Here is an 18,265-nt window from a genome sequence, read left to right as displayed (position 1 = left end):
CCTATTTGTCTGCTCTTTCCAACTAAAGGGCAGACAAATAGGGTGAAATTCCATCCAAGATATAAAGCACCTTTGGTAAAAACTTTTTGACTGAATGTGAGTCAGCTGTTCTCATGAGATGGTAGAAGGGTTTCCCTTCTGGAAAGTTTTTTTATCTTGCAAATGAATGACCAGCAGAGTATACACAATTTACAGGCATAATATACTAGACTCATATAGCATTAGTTGTCCTCCCTCCTATTCCCTCTCCAAAAGCAAATATCACTGCAAGGAAACTTGATGTAACCAGAGAGAAACATTTGCTTATTTAAATGACACTCCAAATATAAACAGCAGTACATTCATCTTTAAAAAAAGTATTAAATTCATTAATCGAGTTTTAGATGTCAATTATATACACTGTGTTAAAAATATGTGATTTAAGGTCATTCTTGTGATTTGTTAACTTAGAATTTTAAATGCTTGTATATCATTACAGAAACCAAGTTTTGTCATATATATATTTTAGTATGTATAGAATGGGAAGAAATCATAAAATTTAATCTCAACTATTTTCTTATTTTGTCTTAGATTTATTTAGAAATCTAATTAAACATACAGCTGTGTGTATTTTCAGCATTTCAAGAGACAGCAGCGACTCATACCTGAAAGAACAATTTGGAAATATTTTGTACAAGTCTGTAGTGGTCTGGAGCATATGCACTCGAAACGAATTATGCATAGAGGTGAGACTGCATGTAATCAGCATGTATGTATTCAGCATATTGTTATTCATTATGGTAAAAAAGAAGTAATATTTTTGCATCATATATCTAAAACTTTATATATATTTACTACTTTAAACTGATTTAGAATTAAGAATGAAGTGTTTACATTATGATACCACCTGATGACTAGAATCAAGCCCAACCATGAAGTTATTTTCAGCAAATGGATCTCTTGTGTGGAGTCATTGCAAGCTTATGTCTGTTTTTGTATAAAAGGTATTTTGTTAGATGTAAGATGCAAAATATATGAGTGCAAAGTATCTACTTAGCCATTTAGGCTCCCATCCATCAAGCTGCTGGTTTGAATTCCTCTGGAATGTTTGAAGTTGTAAATAATTTTCATTGCCCAGTATAATACCTTCGCCTTTCTAATTTGGATGTTTTAAATGGCTCAAAAATGGCTGTTTTTGTTCTTCAGAGCAGTGTTTCTCAGTTTTTCTATCAATTTTTCTATCCCAGTCCCAGCTGTAGTACACAAGTACCTGTAGTACTTGTGTACTACAGCTGGGACTGGGATAGATAAATTGAGAAACACTGCTCTAAAGAGCAAAAACAGCCCACACACGAGAGCTTCTAGAACCTACAGCACATGAATTATGTGGGTAGGGATTAAGAAAGAAACCTGCCAAAATTCTTTCTTGAATAGCTTGAAGGTTGCAGTACTTGAGAAACACTTAGGGGAAGAATGCTATTCCAGAGAATAGAGATAGATGAAACAAAGGAAGAGAATCAGGTTTGAAGGGTTTGCAGTTGGACTGTGAATAGATGCTGAGCCACTACTGCTTATTCTAAGATTAACAAAAAAGTGAGAAAATGAAGTATACTAGTTCAGTGTACAGTGTCTGTAGAAAACACACAGGACAGAAACAGGCTGCCCTTTAGACAACAGTTGGAATGCATCTGTGAGAAAGGGATCATTGATTATCCAAAGTTTAAGAAGGTTTTAAATGTATTACTAAACTGCAGAGTTAATGACTGGGCAAATGAAGAGTAGTGTCTTGAGCAGAAAATGATGCAAAGTATTTTGGAAACTAAAAGCTATGGATGTGATTTGTTTATGGCAGGAAAGTTTAGAAACATCAGCTCAAGAAAAGAAAGATTCACTGTTATCATAGATAACACAATATAATGACTGTGTAGTATTTGAGGTTAAAATTGAATACTGCCATGTGATCATCAGCACCACTATGCATAAGGTTTGAGGTTAGTATGAAGAAGTCATATATATATATATAGGGAAAAAAACAGGGCAAGTGATAGGACTGTGTCCTGGAATGCTTGCATTGTTCCAGGACTTTGTTGAAAAGAATCAGCCATCTACCAGGATACAGCGAGTGAAATAGGCTTCTGTGGTAAATGTAATCAGATTGCCTAGAAATGCCCAGAATGACTCCACATTTTTCTCCAAAACTTTCTGTGGAAAGTGTGATGCAACCTGCTCATTAATTAACTGGGAATTTAGATGGGGAAGTTGACTATTTTTGACCTTTATTATTTTAAAACTGCAGATAACAGGAAATGGATTGATAGTTTGATAATAGACTTATCTCCTGTTTTTAGATTATACTGAATATAAGCTTGTTTCCATGCTGTGTACACATATGTACCTTAATGGAGAAAGAACAGAAGTCAGCTTGAATACCTGGAATCACAGTATTAATGTGAAGAACTGCTAAAATCTGGAAGGATGGATCTATCTCCACAAGAAGTTTGAGAATTCTGGACAGCTGTTTTTTCAACAGCGACTTATAGATGTGAGAAGTCTGATAGGAAAAGGATAGTTGGTTTTGAGATGTGGTGTTACAGAAGGCTTGAGGGTATCATATACTGAAAAGCAGTCAACTGGATGGGTGCTAGGAAAGATGAGCAAAACTTTAGGCCTCCTTAAAGATATTGACAGAAGGAAGCTGAAATACTTCAGACACATTGAAAGGATGGAAGGAGGACTTACTCAACAGTAATAGAAGGTAAAGTTCCTGGAAAAAGAGGAAGGGGTAGACCTTCATTGGGATGGATGGTGTAGCTGCAGTGAACTGATCAGAAAGCTGAAACCTCCAGAAAACATACGACTGGACCACCTGGTGAGGACTGTGTGGAACATAAAAAACAAAAAAAGATGCAACATCTGACGTCCATTGAATTGATGGATGGATTCTTGCTGTTGGGTAGATGTCTCCTGAATATAAAAGAATGCAGAGAGATGACATTGGATGGGTACCATCAGATCAGGATCAAGACTTCTGACATTTTTCTGGCTAAAGATTACAGCAAGCATGTAATGTATTGTATCCTGATTGTCTTTTATGATCAGATGTGATTTGCTTTGATAAATCACATCTGATTTGTCAATGCTGGAGGTTCATGAAATTCCAGATATCTACCCTCAACAGATGTACAGAATACTGGGATAGTATTTCCTAACAGCAGCTTTATTTCAAATTCCTTTTTTGTTTGTCGGTTCCTCCATTATGCTTAACCTTAGATTTTGATCTTTAAAAGTATTAATTTAACTGAATCAGTCCACTTAGCCTTGCTCTTCTCCTGGATCTCTTGTTCTTTGTGCCATATAGCATCGGACACCTGTTTTGCTGACCTTTCCTCTCTCTCATTCTGTTTAAGTGACCAAAACAATGTTAATTACATGTTAATTTATTTTCATGGTATTGATTACGACACAGAATGATAAGAAAATAATTAATATTTATTAAATTATTTGTTGATATTTTGCTGGTGTTATATCCAGCATTTTCAGAGCACAAGAACAGTTCCTCACAGTACACGAAACAACAATTTGGTATAACAGTGGGACTAGTTTAAAATATCGTAATGGACAACACAAAGAACTAAAGTCTTAATTAGGCACCATCTATGTTGTAAAAAGAGAGAAAACAAGTATTAATTAGATCTTAAAATGACTGTCTCCCAGATTTTTGGTAAATTTATACAGCCATATTTGTTGAGGTTTGGAGTATGTTTTAAAGTTCTGTTGATTCCAGAAACAATCTCTTACTTATAATGACTTCCATTTGATCCTGTGTGAAGAGGTATCCAAGGCATGGCCTGCTAGACCTGACTTGCCATAACGATAGTGCTGGATGTATTTTTTTATGTTTACCAAGGCAGATGTCAGCAGTTTTTCCTGGCTGTCCATAGTAAGCCAGGTCACAAGAACAGGGCACTTCATAAACTAACTTTTCAAGTTATGGTTTTCTAAAATACTTTTTAGGCGAACAGAATTTTTAACAAAGGAGAATTGTTTGTGAAGTCGGCTAGTAATTTAGCTAAATGTCTAGCAAGTTTGTATGTGGGACTCTATACTCCACAATAGGGCATAAGGGTGTATCTTGTTTGTGAGGTTTAAGTACTCCGTATATTCTGGGTGTTTTAACATGAAAAGGCTTGAGTTTGTTAAATGTTTCTTTTGGCCAGGAAAGTGACTTTCTTCAATAATTTACAAACTTGATTATTTTGAGAGTTAGTAGTATCACAATCTATGATTTGGTATGTAGACTGATCTTGTAAAAATGTGCATTTTGCTTTCATATTCAGCTAAATTCATCACCACAGTTTCATTACCTTTGTCTGCTTAAGTTAATACAATGTTGTTATTATATAGCTCTTTTAAAGCACTGATTTCCTTTGTTGAGATATTGTTTCTTGGAGGCTTGGAATAGATTAAGACGTTCGCCTCATCCAAGCGAATGTTATTGGCTATTGCTGGAGGCAGGTCATATATTCCCCATTCAATGGAAGACATTATTTTGGCTTTTGGAACTTCCCTGGGAGTATGTGCTAACAGCTTTTATCCATTAGGGGTACCAATGATAAATTCACAATGACGCGATTTTGTTGTAATTGCAATCATTTTATACCACTACAATGTTTTAAGATTTCAAATTTTTTCTAGTGCCATTTTTTGACTTTTATGAATTTATCTGCTGTTGCATCAGAGATGTTGTTAAGGATGTCCCACAGTTCTGAGTTTAAAATATCACACAGTTCTTCATGTAGAGCATTGATAGTTTCATTTATTTTTGAGAATTCCACATGAGTAGTGCTAATCTGTTCACACGATAGTGCTAAACTTGCCTATTTGTAAATACGGCGGACTTTGGCTAAGTGAAACGTGCTCTTAGTTCTGACAGTTTGGTATTGTATTGGTGTCTCTGCACCTCTTTAAGAAGGCTAACCTGTTTAGCTGCCATATAATTTTTTTTTTTTAAGCCAATTTTAACTTCCACTTACTGACCCAATTTTTAGATTCTAAGTTATTCAGAAAAAGTCGTTCACCCATTGATCACCTTTTTATCTTGAGACATTCTAGAAAATTATTAGGAATACAATAAAGAAAGTCATAATCTCTTCATTGACTTCCAAAAAGCATACAATAGCATACATCAAGAAAATCTATGGAAAATCTTAAACGAATTTGAAATGGCAGAAAAATTAATCCAACTCGTTAATATGTGTGTACAGGAAAATCAATGTAAAGTCCTGGCTAACAACATATTGTCAGAGCCATTCAACATCAGCCATTCAAAACAAGGAGATGCGATATCACCTAAAACCTCTTCCGAAAAAATAGTTCTTAATATTAACTAAAATAAAACAGAATATTGAAAAGTATCTGGAGATAATGATCTCTATAAGCCATCAACTATTCAGTTTGCTGACATGAAAAACTCTATACAATTTAAATATCTAGGCTCTATAATAACTAAACATAATAAGATACAACAGAAATAAAGATGAGAATCCAAGCAGGTAATAAATCATATTTTTTGCTTCAGCACTTCCTCTCATCTAGAAATCTGTCATATGAATCTAAAATCTCTATCTACAGAATGCTGATTAGACCACTTGTATTATATGGTGCAGAGCCATGGAATACAACAAAAGCTGATGAAGATCAATTACAACGCTTCAAAAACAAAATCTTAAGAAAAATTTTTGGCCCATTTAAAGATTCTGTGACAGATGAATGGAGAAGGCAAACAAATAAAGAACTCTATGAACTTTATAAGAAGCCACTAATAATAAATGAAATTAGAGCTAGTCCGCATCAGATGGTTAGGTCACCTGGAAAGAATAGAGGATAACAGGCTAGTGAGGAGAACTTTTTACATCACCCAAATGGAAGACCCACAGAAGATGGATGGATAACATCGAAATGGACATGCAAAAGCTGAACCTGTGAAACCCGAAGGAGTTGGCTAAGGATAGAAAAAATGAAGAACTGTGGAGCTTGCAGCTAAGAACCTTAAGAGTTTGTGAAGCTTAAGAGGAAGAAATTACAATTAGTTTGAACACGATCTTGGATAGAGCTGCATACCTTTTGACTAATTTCAACCATAGTTAATATAAATTTAATTTCCTCTCATACTGATTTACTTATTTTCTTGTCTATTTCCATATTTAATTTACCATCATCATAAAAATTGTGTCTGAGTCAATGTTTCTCAACCTTCTTTCATGTGTGCCCCATTTTTTAATATTAGTTTTTGTGGCGCCCACCTTCCTCCCCCCTTACAATTCTTGTGTTGAGACACTAACAAAACCCATAAAAGTTAGTGAAACAAAAAAAAAATTGGGAATTAATTAAAATTTTTAAATATTCATACAAATTTAAATATGTCATCAAATTTTTCGAAAATTGCATAGATCTGGTATCACTGCACAGACTGTTGAATCATTGTGGCCTTTCGGAAACATTCACGATTTCATCACGGGAAGTCTCGATCATTCTGGAAATGTTTCTGTGAGTATAAACAATGAGAAGTCATTGTTGGCATTATTTTACTCCTATTCGCAATGACTGTGATACATGGTATAAAAACAATCTTTTCTAGTATAGGAAAATGGATAAATTTTTAATTAGACATAAGTGGGCATCTGACAACTGTGGAGCGTCAACACATTCAGGTTCATAAAATATCATCCGAAAGTAAAATCAGGGAAGTATGCAGCAGAATATTTAGATTCCGGTTTTACAAAGACTGAAGTAAAGGATGAAGAAAGACCACTGTGTGTGATTTGTTTGAAAATTTTGGCAGCTGATAGCATGAAACCAAATAAACTTAAGACATTTGGAAACACTTCATGAGGAGTATGTTAACAAACCTCAAGAAGTCTTTGCTGTTAAAATTAAATTTTTTGAAAAGCAAAGATCTAGCATTAAAAAAGCTTTGTCTGTAAATAAAATAGCTTTACTAGCTTCTTACAAAGTTGCATATGAAATAGCTAGGTGCAAAAAGCCCCACACTATTGGAGAAGACATAATTCTGCCAGCTGCAATATTGTGGAAGCTATGCTTGGAGAAAGTTTTCCTAAACGACTACAGTGGATACCTCTATCAAATGATACTGTTGCTCCACCTCTCAGATCCAGTGTTCAGCATGTCTATTTTAAAATACTTCAATGATCATCATTCCACTAAACTGGCTACCAATACACCAAACCTGTTTCTCCTCTTCCTCTTTTATTCCATCTATCCTTTTTATTGCTGGAACAGCCTTCCTCAAACAACTTCTATCCCAATCCCCACCTGCATCCCACACATGAAACTGATGTGCTTATAAGTGCTTTGAGATCCCTTCTGTATGGTATCATATTTAAAAAAAAAATTCATTAGATCTGTATCAAACCACTGTGTATTTGATCTTATTAGACTCTATACACCAGATAGTTTCAAATATTGTAGTCATAGCTTTCTACTCTAACTGGACTCAAATTCGTCATCATAGTCATCAGATAGTTGTCATAGCCAAGGATAGAGAGAGAGAGAGAGGATTCTCTCTTATCTTTTCTGTCTTTCCAAAAAAATACCTGTGTAAACTGCATGACCCAAATGGGAACAACTTTCAGATCTCTGTTCATATCTAATGCTTCACTTATACACTCCTGCACATACTGTAATAAGTCCAAATGTGAAAAACACACAACAATAATCTTTTCATCATAATCACCTCCATGATTAAGCATATTCATAACAACACCATTGCATAATTCGAGGTGCTTTTACATATAGATTATCACCATTCCTTCCATTATGATCTAGTTTCCTTGAATCTCTATATTAAGTCACATATTTTGTTTTTGCACACAATAATAATAATAATAATAAAATATTTTGCTATCAACTTGTTTATATAAACAACTTGCGTAGTAAGTTACAAGAGATTCTACCAAAAATTCTAGATTTGAAATTCTATGGAAAGATAATTTTGCTATTTATATTTTACTTTAATTTTTAATTTACTATTTATATTTATTATTATTATACTCATATAAGAAGAATAAATTATTGTATATTTGTTTTCATATTTCATTTTCATCCAAGTATTATGAGATCCAAATGAAGATTCAGCATGTATGTTACAAGAGAATTTGCTCCAGTTATTATATTAATTCCGGATCACTAGATTCACAACTCTTCATATAGCACTATTAATAACATTATCAGTTAGTAATTAAATTATTGAATATTTTAAGTTATTGAAGTATGAATTTTAGAATATGATTATTTAATTCAGGAAGTGCCACTGTAGTGTAAAAGCATCTGTATGTATTTATTAGTGGTTTAGTGAAACAGTTTGTATAATGCAATATGAATAAATAATTTCTTCAGACTCCTATCCTATCCTTTCTTTCAGTCAAAGTAGTATGTTCTTACCAAATGTATTCAAGTGCAGGCCATTCCCCATAAATAATCCATTCTTCTCTGAACTCTCTCCACACATCCAAAAACTTTAAATCATTTCTTCTACACAGTTTATGCATCAAATTATTTGCCATCATAGACCTTCTTAATTCAGTAATATCATGGTAATAGATTAATGATTTTTGGTAACAAACTAATGATTTCCATTTCTCATTCTGAGCTCTTGAATTTTCCAGTAAGTTCTTCCATGTCTTTTCTGATACTATATTTATTGCTAGTTGAATCATTAATACCTAAGAGAACTACAGTTTCTTTTCTGTTTTTCAATTACATTCATTAAGTTTTTGATTTGATCCCCCAGAAAAGTGTCATCAGTGGCATGTTTTGTAATAGAATTGCCATATATAACATCCTTTTTATATTCTGCTTTCTTACGTCCTCCTTTTGTTGTTTAACTTTCTTGTCCTTTCCCCCTCTTTAATCACTGCTCGACTTTTCTAACTTACACATTGTCTATTAAATAATTTTTTTTTATTGAGATTTTAAAAATAATAATTTTCACTATCTTCATTACTTTCCATACTGGCATGTTTCTGTTCATCGGGATAAGAAACATGCCACTTGTTTCTTATTCTGATTAACATTGCTCTTTATTGTTGCTCTGTTGTCCTTGTGTGTTTTTGGTGCTATATAAAAATCACCTGTTTTATAGGTGATTTTTATAGTACTTTAAATAAACCTCTCACAATATAGCCTTAAACACAAAAGCCACTGTTCTGTCACTTATTTCATTTAGCAGTAATTCAAAGTAATTACTCCAGATATCTAGAATATCTTCCACCATTTCTAAGCTTTGTTAGTAGCCTTCAGAACACTTTGCTGCCTTCATGATATTTATCACCTGTTTATTTTCTGATGCTTATTCTTATCTGTTTTCCCTTGATTGTTGTACATTACTTCACTTTCCTAAATTTTTCTCTATATTTCAGTATGCTGTCTTTTCCCACAACTGCATGTTTAACTTCTTTAGTTCACTATGTAGTTCTGATTTTTCTATCCTTGCAGATAACTCCACAAGCATCCCTGGCTGAATCAGTCAGTCATAGTTTTCTTTCTAATCTGCCACTGAGTATCCCGCCGACCAAATTGTAATCTTATTGGTTAAACCAAAATAAAAAATGATGGTACAACATGACAGAATTTCATGCCAGCTGGGGTGTCGCCCAGTTAAACAAGGCCCCCCCCCCATTGTTTTCACCAGGGAACCAGGGCGAACAGCAAAAAGCCAGCTACTGGAACAAATCTGAAAACACACCCCAACTCAACATCACCAGAGTTAAAGATCGGTACTAATAACATAAGAAGCCTGAATGGCAAAGAAATGGAGCTAGCTGAGGAATTAGATAAGTACCAGATCGACATAATAGGGGTGACTGAAACAAAAAAGACCAAAACTGATGAGATCTTTCTGAGCAATAAATACAAAATGTTATATTCAGGCAATGACAATCAAGGAAAAGAAGGAGTAGCTATAGTATTCAACACAAAATATGAGGCTAATCTTCTTGAATGGCAGTCATTCTCAAGTAGAGTAATGTGGGCAAATATGAGAATGAGGAACTGGACAATGAGACTTATTTGTGCCTATGGTCCCACAGAAGGTTCTACTAAGATAGAAGTGGAGAAATTTTTTGAGGCTTTAGAAAAAGTAACTGACACAATGAAAAAGGGAAAGTTGATCCTAGTTGGGGATCTAAATACCATGTGAGACATACAAAAATATTTTGGGAATATTTGGAGAAAAGAGAAAAGCTAATAATAATGGCAAATACCTGTTGGATTTTTGCTCAGGACATGGACTGGTTATTACTAACACCATGTTCCAACATAAAAATGTGCACAAATTCACATGGAGAGAAGAGGCAAGGAATAAGAAAAGTGTCATTGACTATGTTATTGTTGATAGTGATGTTTATTCCCTGGTGTAGGACACCAGAGTGTACAGAGGATTTGAAATTAGAAGTGATCACTATTTATTCTAGAGCAGGATAAAATTAAATTTCATATTGAAAAGAATAACTTGTAATAAAGTTTTAAAGCGAATAAAAGTTGAGCAGCTCTCAGATGTGAACTGTAGACTAAAATACACAAAAATTATTGAAGTAAAAATGAAAGAGTTTGAGAACAGGAATCAAGCCTTGAAGGAAGCCCTGATTGATTCAGCTAGCGAGGCATGTGGTGAAGTTGTCTGCAAGGATAGAAAAATTAGAACACCATGGTGGACACAGGAAGTTAAAGAGGCAGTGAAGGAAAAGAAAAAAGCATATCAAAAGTTGGTGGCAAATAAGTCAGCTTGTGCTCTTAGAGAATACAGAGACAAATTCAGGAATGCTAAACATTGTGTAAAACTAGCTAAACAAAAATCATGGGAGGACTTTGACAAGAATATAGAAAATAAATATCAAGAAGGTGGTAAAATATTCTAGAGGTTGTTGAAGAAGCTTAGGAATGAAGGAAAAACTGCTGTAAAAGGAGTTAAAGATGATAAAGGTGACATGAAAACGGGAAAAAAAGATATCCTTGAAGTATGGAGTAATTACTTTGAAAAACTGCTAAATGAAACAAGCAGTGATGACTGCACAGTGGTAAAAAAACACTTACTAGGCATGCAGTCAAGAATACATATCCATACTTGAAGTAGAAAAAGCCATCAAAGGCTTGAAATGTGGAAAGGCAGCAGGAGTAGATGATATTCGACCAGAAATGCTGAAGTATGGTGGTATAAGAGTTACAGTGGCTGCACTGCATAGTTCAGAATGCCTAGATAGAGGGACGAATTCCTGATGATTGGAGTAGAGCTCTCATAGTTCCCATATATAAAAAGGTAAATAAAACTGAATGTGAGAATTACAGAGATATTTCCCTACTGAGTGTTCCTGGCAAGATCTATGCCAGTATACTTAAACGGTTGAGAAGAATTGTGGAAGAAAAGCTTGGTAAAGAACAAACTGGATTCAGGCCAAATAGAGGCTGTCAGGATCAGATCTTCACTTGACGTCAAATAGTCAAGAAAGCATGGGAATATAACAAAGATCTGTATCTAAGTTTTGTCGATTTGGAAAATACATATGACAAGGTGCCAAGAGAGAAGCTATTCAATACGCTACAGTTATATGGTGTCAATGGGGCATTATATCAAGTAATACTTAGTCTTTATTTGAGTTGTAAGTCAGCAGTTAGAATTGAAGGAAGTATAGGAAGATAGTTTAATGCTAAATCTGGTGTGAGACAAGGGCCTGCATTGTCCCCTCTGTTATTCATTATCTATATGGATCACATTATGAAGGAAAGTGGTATTAAACATGATATCAAAATTGGAGATGTTAATATCAGTTCTTTGCTTAATGCGGATGATGTTATACTTCTAAATAAATGCACTGCAAGTCTGCTACATTCCCTGACTAAATTGAATAACTGTTGTAATAGATATGGTATGGAGGTCAGCAATAAAAAGACAAAGACAATGAAAATAGGCAGAATCATTGAAAATGTTAACTGTGTTGTGAATTGAGAACCTATACAATAAGTAAAACATTTCAGCTACTTAGGCACGATTTTTAGTGACGATGGTAAATTAAATATAGAAATAGACAACAGAATCAACAAAGCTGGTATGGTGTGAAGTCAATTGAATAAATTCATATGGAATAAGAGAGAAATTAGTCGGTACACTAAATTAGCTGTGTACAAGACAGTGTTCAAACCAGTTTTAATTTATGGATCTGAGAGCTGGGTCAGAAGTAAAACACTTGATCAAAGACTAGAGGCCGCAGATATGAGCGTCCTGGGAATACTTATAGGCGTGAATAGATGGCATCAATGGCAATATTGTATTATAAACAAGGATATTAGGAAAGAACTTGACATTGTCAGCAACCAGGAATGCGTTAGCAGAGCTAATCTCAGGTGGTATGGTCACATAAACAGAATGGGCGAAGAAAGATTGGCAAAACAAGTGTTCTCTGCCAGGTTGGCAGCAAAACGACCCAGAGGAAGACCGAGATATAGGTGGATTGATACGGTACAAAGTGCCTTAGACGATAGAAATATAAGATTTGATAATGTTGGAGTCTTGACAAGTAACAGACTGATTTGGAGGGAAATTGTAGATAGGAAGTTAGTAATGATATAATTTTTTCATGTAGTACTGTCATATCCTGTACACCCCTTGAGGGTACATATCAGGAATTTGATGATGATGAACTTTTTTTTTCTATAATTTTTGTTTTAATAGTTTTAGTCAATAGTTCACTTCTGAAATCTGCTTGATGTTTATTCTGTTTGTAGTCTGTCTTTTTCATTGTTCTCTCTGATTTTCTGAAATAAAGGAAAAAACAACAACAGTGGGTCTTGTTTACACTAGCAGTGGTTCAGCTGGCAAGAAATTCCTTCTTGTAGTATCATTTTGTTTTAAGTCAATGCAAATATAATTTTGTTAGCAAATCCTAAATTGCCAACTCATCTTTGTTCAGTATCCAGGCAGATACTTAGCAACAGGGTGGATTCCAATGTGAGGACTGGACATTATGTTAGGAGCCAGTCAGTTCTGTTCATTCCTTAAAAGGTTTTGTGGAGATCTCCCTCCCAGTTATCTAGCTTTTATCCTTAAGTAGTCCCCTTAAATGAGCAAAGCTAATGTGAATCACATATCTAAAAGTCAACTTCCGTTGTTATCTAAATTTAATCTAAGCTGATCTAAATTTCAGGTTTATTTCTAATATCTTCATTTTTAATATGATTATGCTATTGGTACTATTTCATTCTCCTGATTTTTATCAAAACTCTCAAATCTGTGGTTGTACTCTCTCAAATGTTTTATATTTCATGCAACTCTGAGATCCATAAGTTAAAATTATACAAGAAGTAGAGGACAGTAATAATGCAAGGCAAGCTTTGTCTTTTATATTTGAGAAAAATTATATTCTTGTTTAATCCAATCCTTTACCCAAATGTAACAAAGTTTTCATGACTAGGCTACCTTGTGTATAGAAGCTATTTGACTTCACATTAGTTGCCTCAGTATCGACCTTGGTATGTTCCGGGATCTGGCTCACGCTGACCAGACCTTAATAATGGTAAAACTAGTCTGGGTAGTAGCCATTCCCACAATGCTTTTCCATTATGGGATACAGAGGCAGTTGATGTGAAATCAATAATTTCTATATATACAAGTAGCCTACTCATGAAGATGCTTCACCTGTAAACTTTGTTTGTTTGCACTTGGGTAAAGGATTAAACAAGAATGTAATTTCTTGTCAAATATAATTTACTTTGTAACCAAGTGGTTGGCAGGGGTGGGGGAGCACTTTCAATGAGCATTTTATTTCTATAATCTCATGGTGATGCCATTTGGAGGAGCAACAGGTGGAAGTGCAGATAGGCAGAAGTTGGGTTTCTCTTTGTTGATAGTTGTTTTGTAGTTGTTTGCATGTGTTAATGTAGTTTGAAAATGAAGCTGGAGTTTTTGGCTCTAGCACACTTGCAGTGTGCTGAATTGTTTTCTTTGACTGCCTTGGTACTCCTCCCCCCTCCCAGGGATATTTTGTTGTGTGTTAGTGATGCTATCTTGAATTCTGCTGATGCTGAATTGGAGTTTGTTTCAGCATCTGACTATTTTCACTGTTCTCATGAATTTTTTGTTTCTGGTGAAAACAGCGAGGGGAATGAATGCAGTGTTTGTCACAAAAAAAACTTTGCACCATCTGGGTGCCAAGTTTTTTTATGCAAGATGGAATGAATAAGTCATGCCATCTTGCACAAAATGGAATGACTTATTCATTCTAAAATATTTGATGTTTGGAGGTAAGCAATAAACAGTATTTTCTGTTTATGTATACATATGTGTACTTAGACCATGTTTAAACCGCACTTATATGTTTAGAAATGTGAGGGGGTATTTTTACTGCTGATGTAGAAACTCCTTATGTATGAGATTACATTCATGTATTAGAGAATAGTTTGATATAGTGTGCCATTTAGTAACTGTGGAAAGTGTAAAATTAAGAGTGGGAGTATGTTACCACCACAAAGAAAATTTAGGATAAAATTAATGGTTAACTATTTAGTGAATGGAAGAAAAAGCAAAGTGAATGATAATAATGGATGATTTTAATAAATCATATTGACTAAGAAAATGAAACAGCTATAAATAGAAATGGTAGAATTTTTTTTAGTTAATTTGTGATAGTTTCCAGTTTGCATATATGTTGACTTTCTACACATCATAAACATACTTTGGCAGCAGGGTTTAATTAGTTTAATAATACACAGTGTACTAGAAATTCTTGACAGGGAATTTTAATCATTTTGAGGATTTGCTAAGAGAAATGCAGTTGACTTTCAATGGAATATTTTGGAAGTATGTGGTGAATTTCTTCAGTGTGTTAAAGAACTTGCACTAAAAGTTCTAGAATTGTCTGTAAGGCATTTCTTCTCTGGATACAGAGTACATGAGGTGAATTGATCATTATCTCAAACTTTGCAACTAATGCTTGGATATCTGCAAGTTTTGCAGATATCCAATTTTGCTGATCCCCCTCCCCCCCATTCCCCATTCTCTTCCAACTGCATACCAGTTATTGTCATAAGTTGATGGTAAGTCTAATTTGTTTTTGCTGATATTAGCATACTATAATCCTTTCTTGTTTTACACATCCACCACTATACATACCAACAAAATTCTTTGTCACGATCCTTAAACACTGATCTTTGGACCATTCTTCACTAGGAAATGAATAACCTTTTTAACTTTGATCGGAATAAATTTCAGTTCTAAATCTTTCCATAAATTCCTAATTCTGTATAGAGAAGAGAGAATTTACAAGGCTTAATTGATATCTTTCTCACTAATTTTCTCTGCCCCTTATTACAAAGGCAGTAAATTTCTCTTGAATTCGTTTTCTACATATATTTTCTGGTATTACTCATAGAATTTACATTTTTGATTTCCACATTTTCTGTCTTAAACTGCCATCTTTTAATAAGTTTTTAGTGACTCATTCATCTAACTTCCAACTGACTAAAATTTTTCATCCTGTTTGTTCTTCCTTCCCTCTGACCATTCTTCGCAACAATTTTTTTTTTTTTTTTAACTTAGATGGCTCTTCATTAGGACTTTAGTCTTGTGTTGCATGCTGCAATTACTTATACTAGCCCCACTGTTACACCAGATTGTGGTTGTCTCGCATTTGTACCAAACTTTGTTTGTGTGCTCTGAAGATGCTGGATATAATACCAGTGAAATATTAACTTTTAAGTTAATAAATAGTTATTTTCTTATCAATCTGTGTTCACATCAATACCGTTTAAATCCAATTCAACATTCTTTGCAACAGCCTTGCTTTATATCGTGTGTGTGTGTGTGTGTATTCTGAAACTTAGAATAGAGATATCATTCAAATACTTGCATCTTTTTTCTGCAGTCTTCATTGTAGCATATGGTCTAGTATTATACAATGCTATGTAATGTTTGTTGTTTGATGGAAGCATAAAAAGTGTCACTTCAATTTGAGTAAAACTTTTAGGTGCATTTTACAACAGAGCATCAGTTTGAATATCTGCATATCCATGTTTATACATACAACAAAGACTGGTTTGTTGAATGTTGATTAAGAAGCATTGGAAATCATCACTAAAATTTGTTCAACCATTTTAATTCTGGTTACATGGCATATGTAGCATTGGTTTTGCAATCCTTTGTATGCATGCATGTGGGTGGAACTGCTATTTAAAAAAGTGACTTTTTAATACCTAAATTTATGCATAATAATGCAGAATATAAAATAGGCCTGAAAGCATGTGATTGTTGCCCAGTAAACTATTAATGATCAGATTAATCTCAGCTTTTGAAAATAGTCTAATTGTTACTTCTCTAATATGCTTCGTGGGTCAGATCATGAAGTATTTTGGGGTAGCATTTTTATTATTTATTTAAACATTGCTCTAGAGACCAAACAGGGAACTTTTTCAAGCCACTTCAGGCCTCCAATAAGCAGGGAGGTGGTGGTGGTTTAACACCGGGTAATGAAATTCATCTCCTACCTTAAAGACTAAATATCCATGCCCACAGCAGGATTCAAACCCACGGCTTGTTAGTTGGACACCAGTTACACTAACTACTTGGCCAACCAGGCCTGCATGTAAAAATAATCATAGTTTACAATTGTGAATCTTTTTACAATTGTTTCTATCTTCTAATATATCATTAGTTTCATAACACATATATCAGGACTTGCGATGTGCCCGTTATTGATATTATTATTGTAAAAATGAAATGTAAAGAATTTGAAATTGATGTACTTACTAGATTCTGTTAGTTATGTTACTTTCAAACTTTTTTTTTTATTGTAAGTGTTGAGATATTTTGTTGTGTTTTGGAAAGAGATTCTCATTATACTAATGAAGAAAATGTGTCAGCGATTATGCGTAACTTCTCGCTTGCCATTTACATGGTGTGCATGCTCACTGAAGAGTTTGATGGGTGATTGATAGCTGACAGAGAAAGCATTCAGTATTGGAGTAATGAAGAAAACAAGGAGAGCTAATGGAAAATTGAGAATGGTAACTAGAGAATTTTGTTCTTAGAAAGTTTTTAAGTTTTATGTGACAGCCAGGAGAATATTAATAAAAGATTCCGAAAGGAATCATGGAACTGAGAGTCATTAAACTGGGGGAGTTGAGACTGTCAATACGTATCTAGTAAATAAAACAAGTTATTGCGATCAACGTTTTAATTGAATGTTCAAGGAAACACAGAATTTTCATCTTCTGTCTTAAGAACACCAGATGACTATGAAAAAAGCAATTGGTGAAATTTGAAACTGTAAAGTGGCTTAACATGAAGAGTTCAACTTAGATATCTTGCTTATGAAATACTAGAAGAAACTTCATTCTCTGGTACAAAAATTAGTAAATTGTGTGACAAATAGAACTACAAGAGGTAAGAATATTTATACTTTAGCGAGACAGGAAGAATAATATTGTATTCTACATAAGGGAAATTTAAAAAAAAATAATAATAAATAAAAAAAAGGATCCCATGGGAAAGAAGAAGAAAATTTTATATTTTTGGAAAGAGCCTAACAAGGAAACTGACTCCGGTGAACATTTTGTTGTTGTGAAAACAGGTGTTTACTTAATCACGTCTACCAGATCTCATTAAGTACATGTCAAACAATCCAATAATAGAATGAGTGTTAGAGAATGAAGAATTTAATATTTTTGGATAAGAAAATCCCTGAAATGGAAATTTATTTTAGGTCTTGAATCCAGTTAATTTTGTAATTTTTTATGTGATTTTATTTAAAATGTATATATTGTTTTAGTTTCATTAAATATATATGTGTGTGTGTGTGTGTGTGTATATATATATATATATATATATATATTTTTTTTCTTAATTTGGTCTTGAATCAGTGATTTTTCGGATTCTAAAATAAATAGTTAAAAGTCATTGCACCAATCAGAATTGAACCCTTGTGCAACTAATAAACACTCGGAGTATAAAACAATCTCTTTACACATGCCCACAGCGGGATTCAAACCCACGGCCTGTTAGTTGAAGAACTGGTATGCTAACTACTTGGCCAACCAGGCCAGCAAATATATCAATTCTCTTGAATCTCTTTTTATAGTGTTTATTTTTAATTTCTTAGCATTCTTTAGCCTTTGTTTTGATTAATTTACTGTATAAGATATGATAGTATTTACATAAAAAGTTTCCATTATTAGTAACTTCCTATCACTAATTTTTCTTCAAATTAGTCTTATCCGTCAGAAC

The 18,265-nt window shown here is 33.8% G+C and overlaps 1 protein-coding gene across 3 annotated transcripts in view; it reads left to right on the top strand.

Annotated features, from left to right (window-relative positions):
* Positions 1-18,265, top strand: part of LOC150100838 (serine/threonine-protein kinase Nek7-like) — a 132,113-nt gene that overhangs the window by 34,130 nt on the left and 79,718 nt on the right. For all 3 annotated transcript variants that reach the window (XM_090401141.1, XM_090401143.1, XM_090401142.1), the window contains exon 5: positions 617-725. In XM_090401141.1, coding sequence (XP_090257267.1) covers positions 617-725 — 109 coding nt within the window. The remainder of the gene's footprint in view (positions 1-616; positions 726-18,265) is intronic.

The sequence above is a fragment of the Typopeltis vanoorti genome, chromosome 12 (assembly GCF_054136105.1).
Source record: "Typopeltis vanoorti isolate ZY-2024b chromosome 12, IOZ_Tvanoo_1.0, whole genome shotgun sequence".
NCBI classification, from domain to species: Eukaryota; Metazoa; Arthropoda; class Arachnida; order Uropygi; family Thelyphonidae; genus Typopeltis; species Typopeltis vanoorti.
This window is presented reverse-complemented; position numbering and strand designations above follow the sequence as displayed.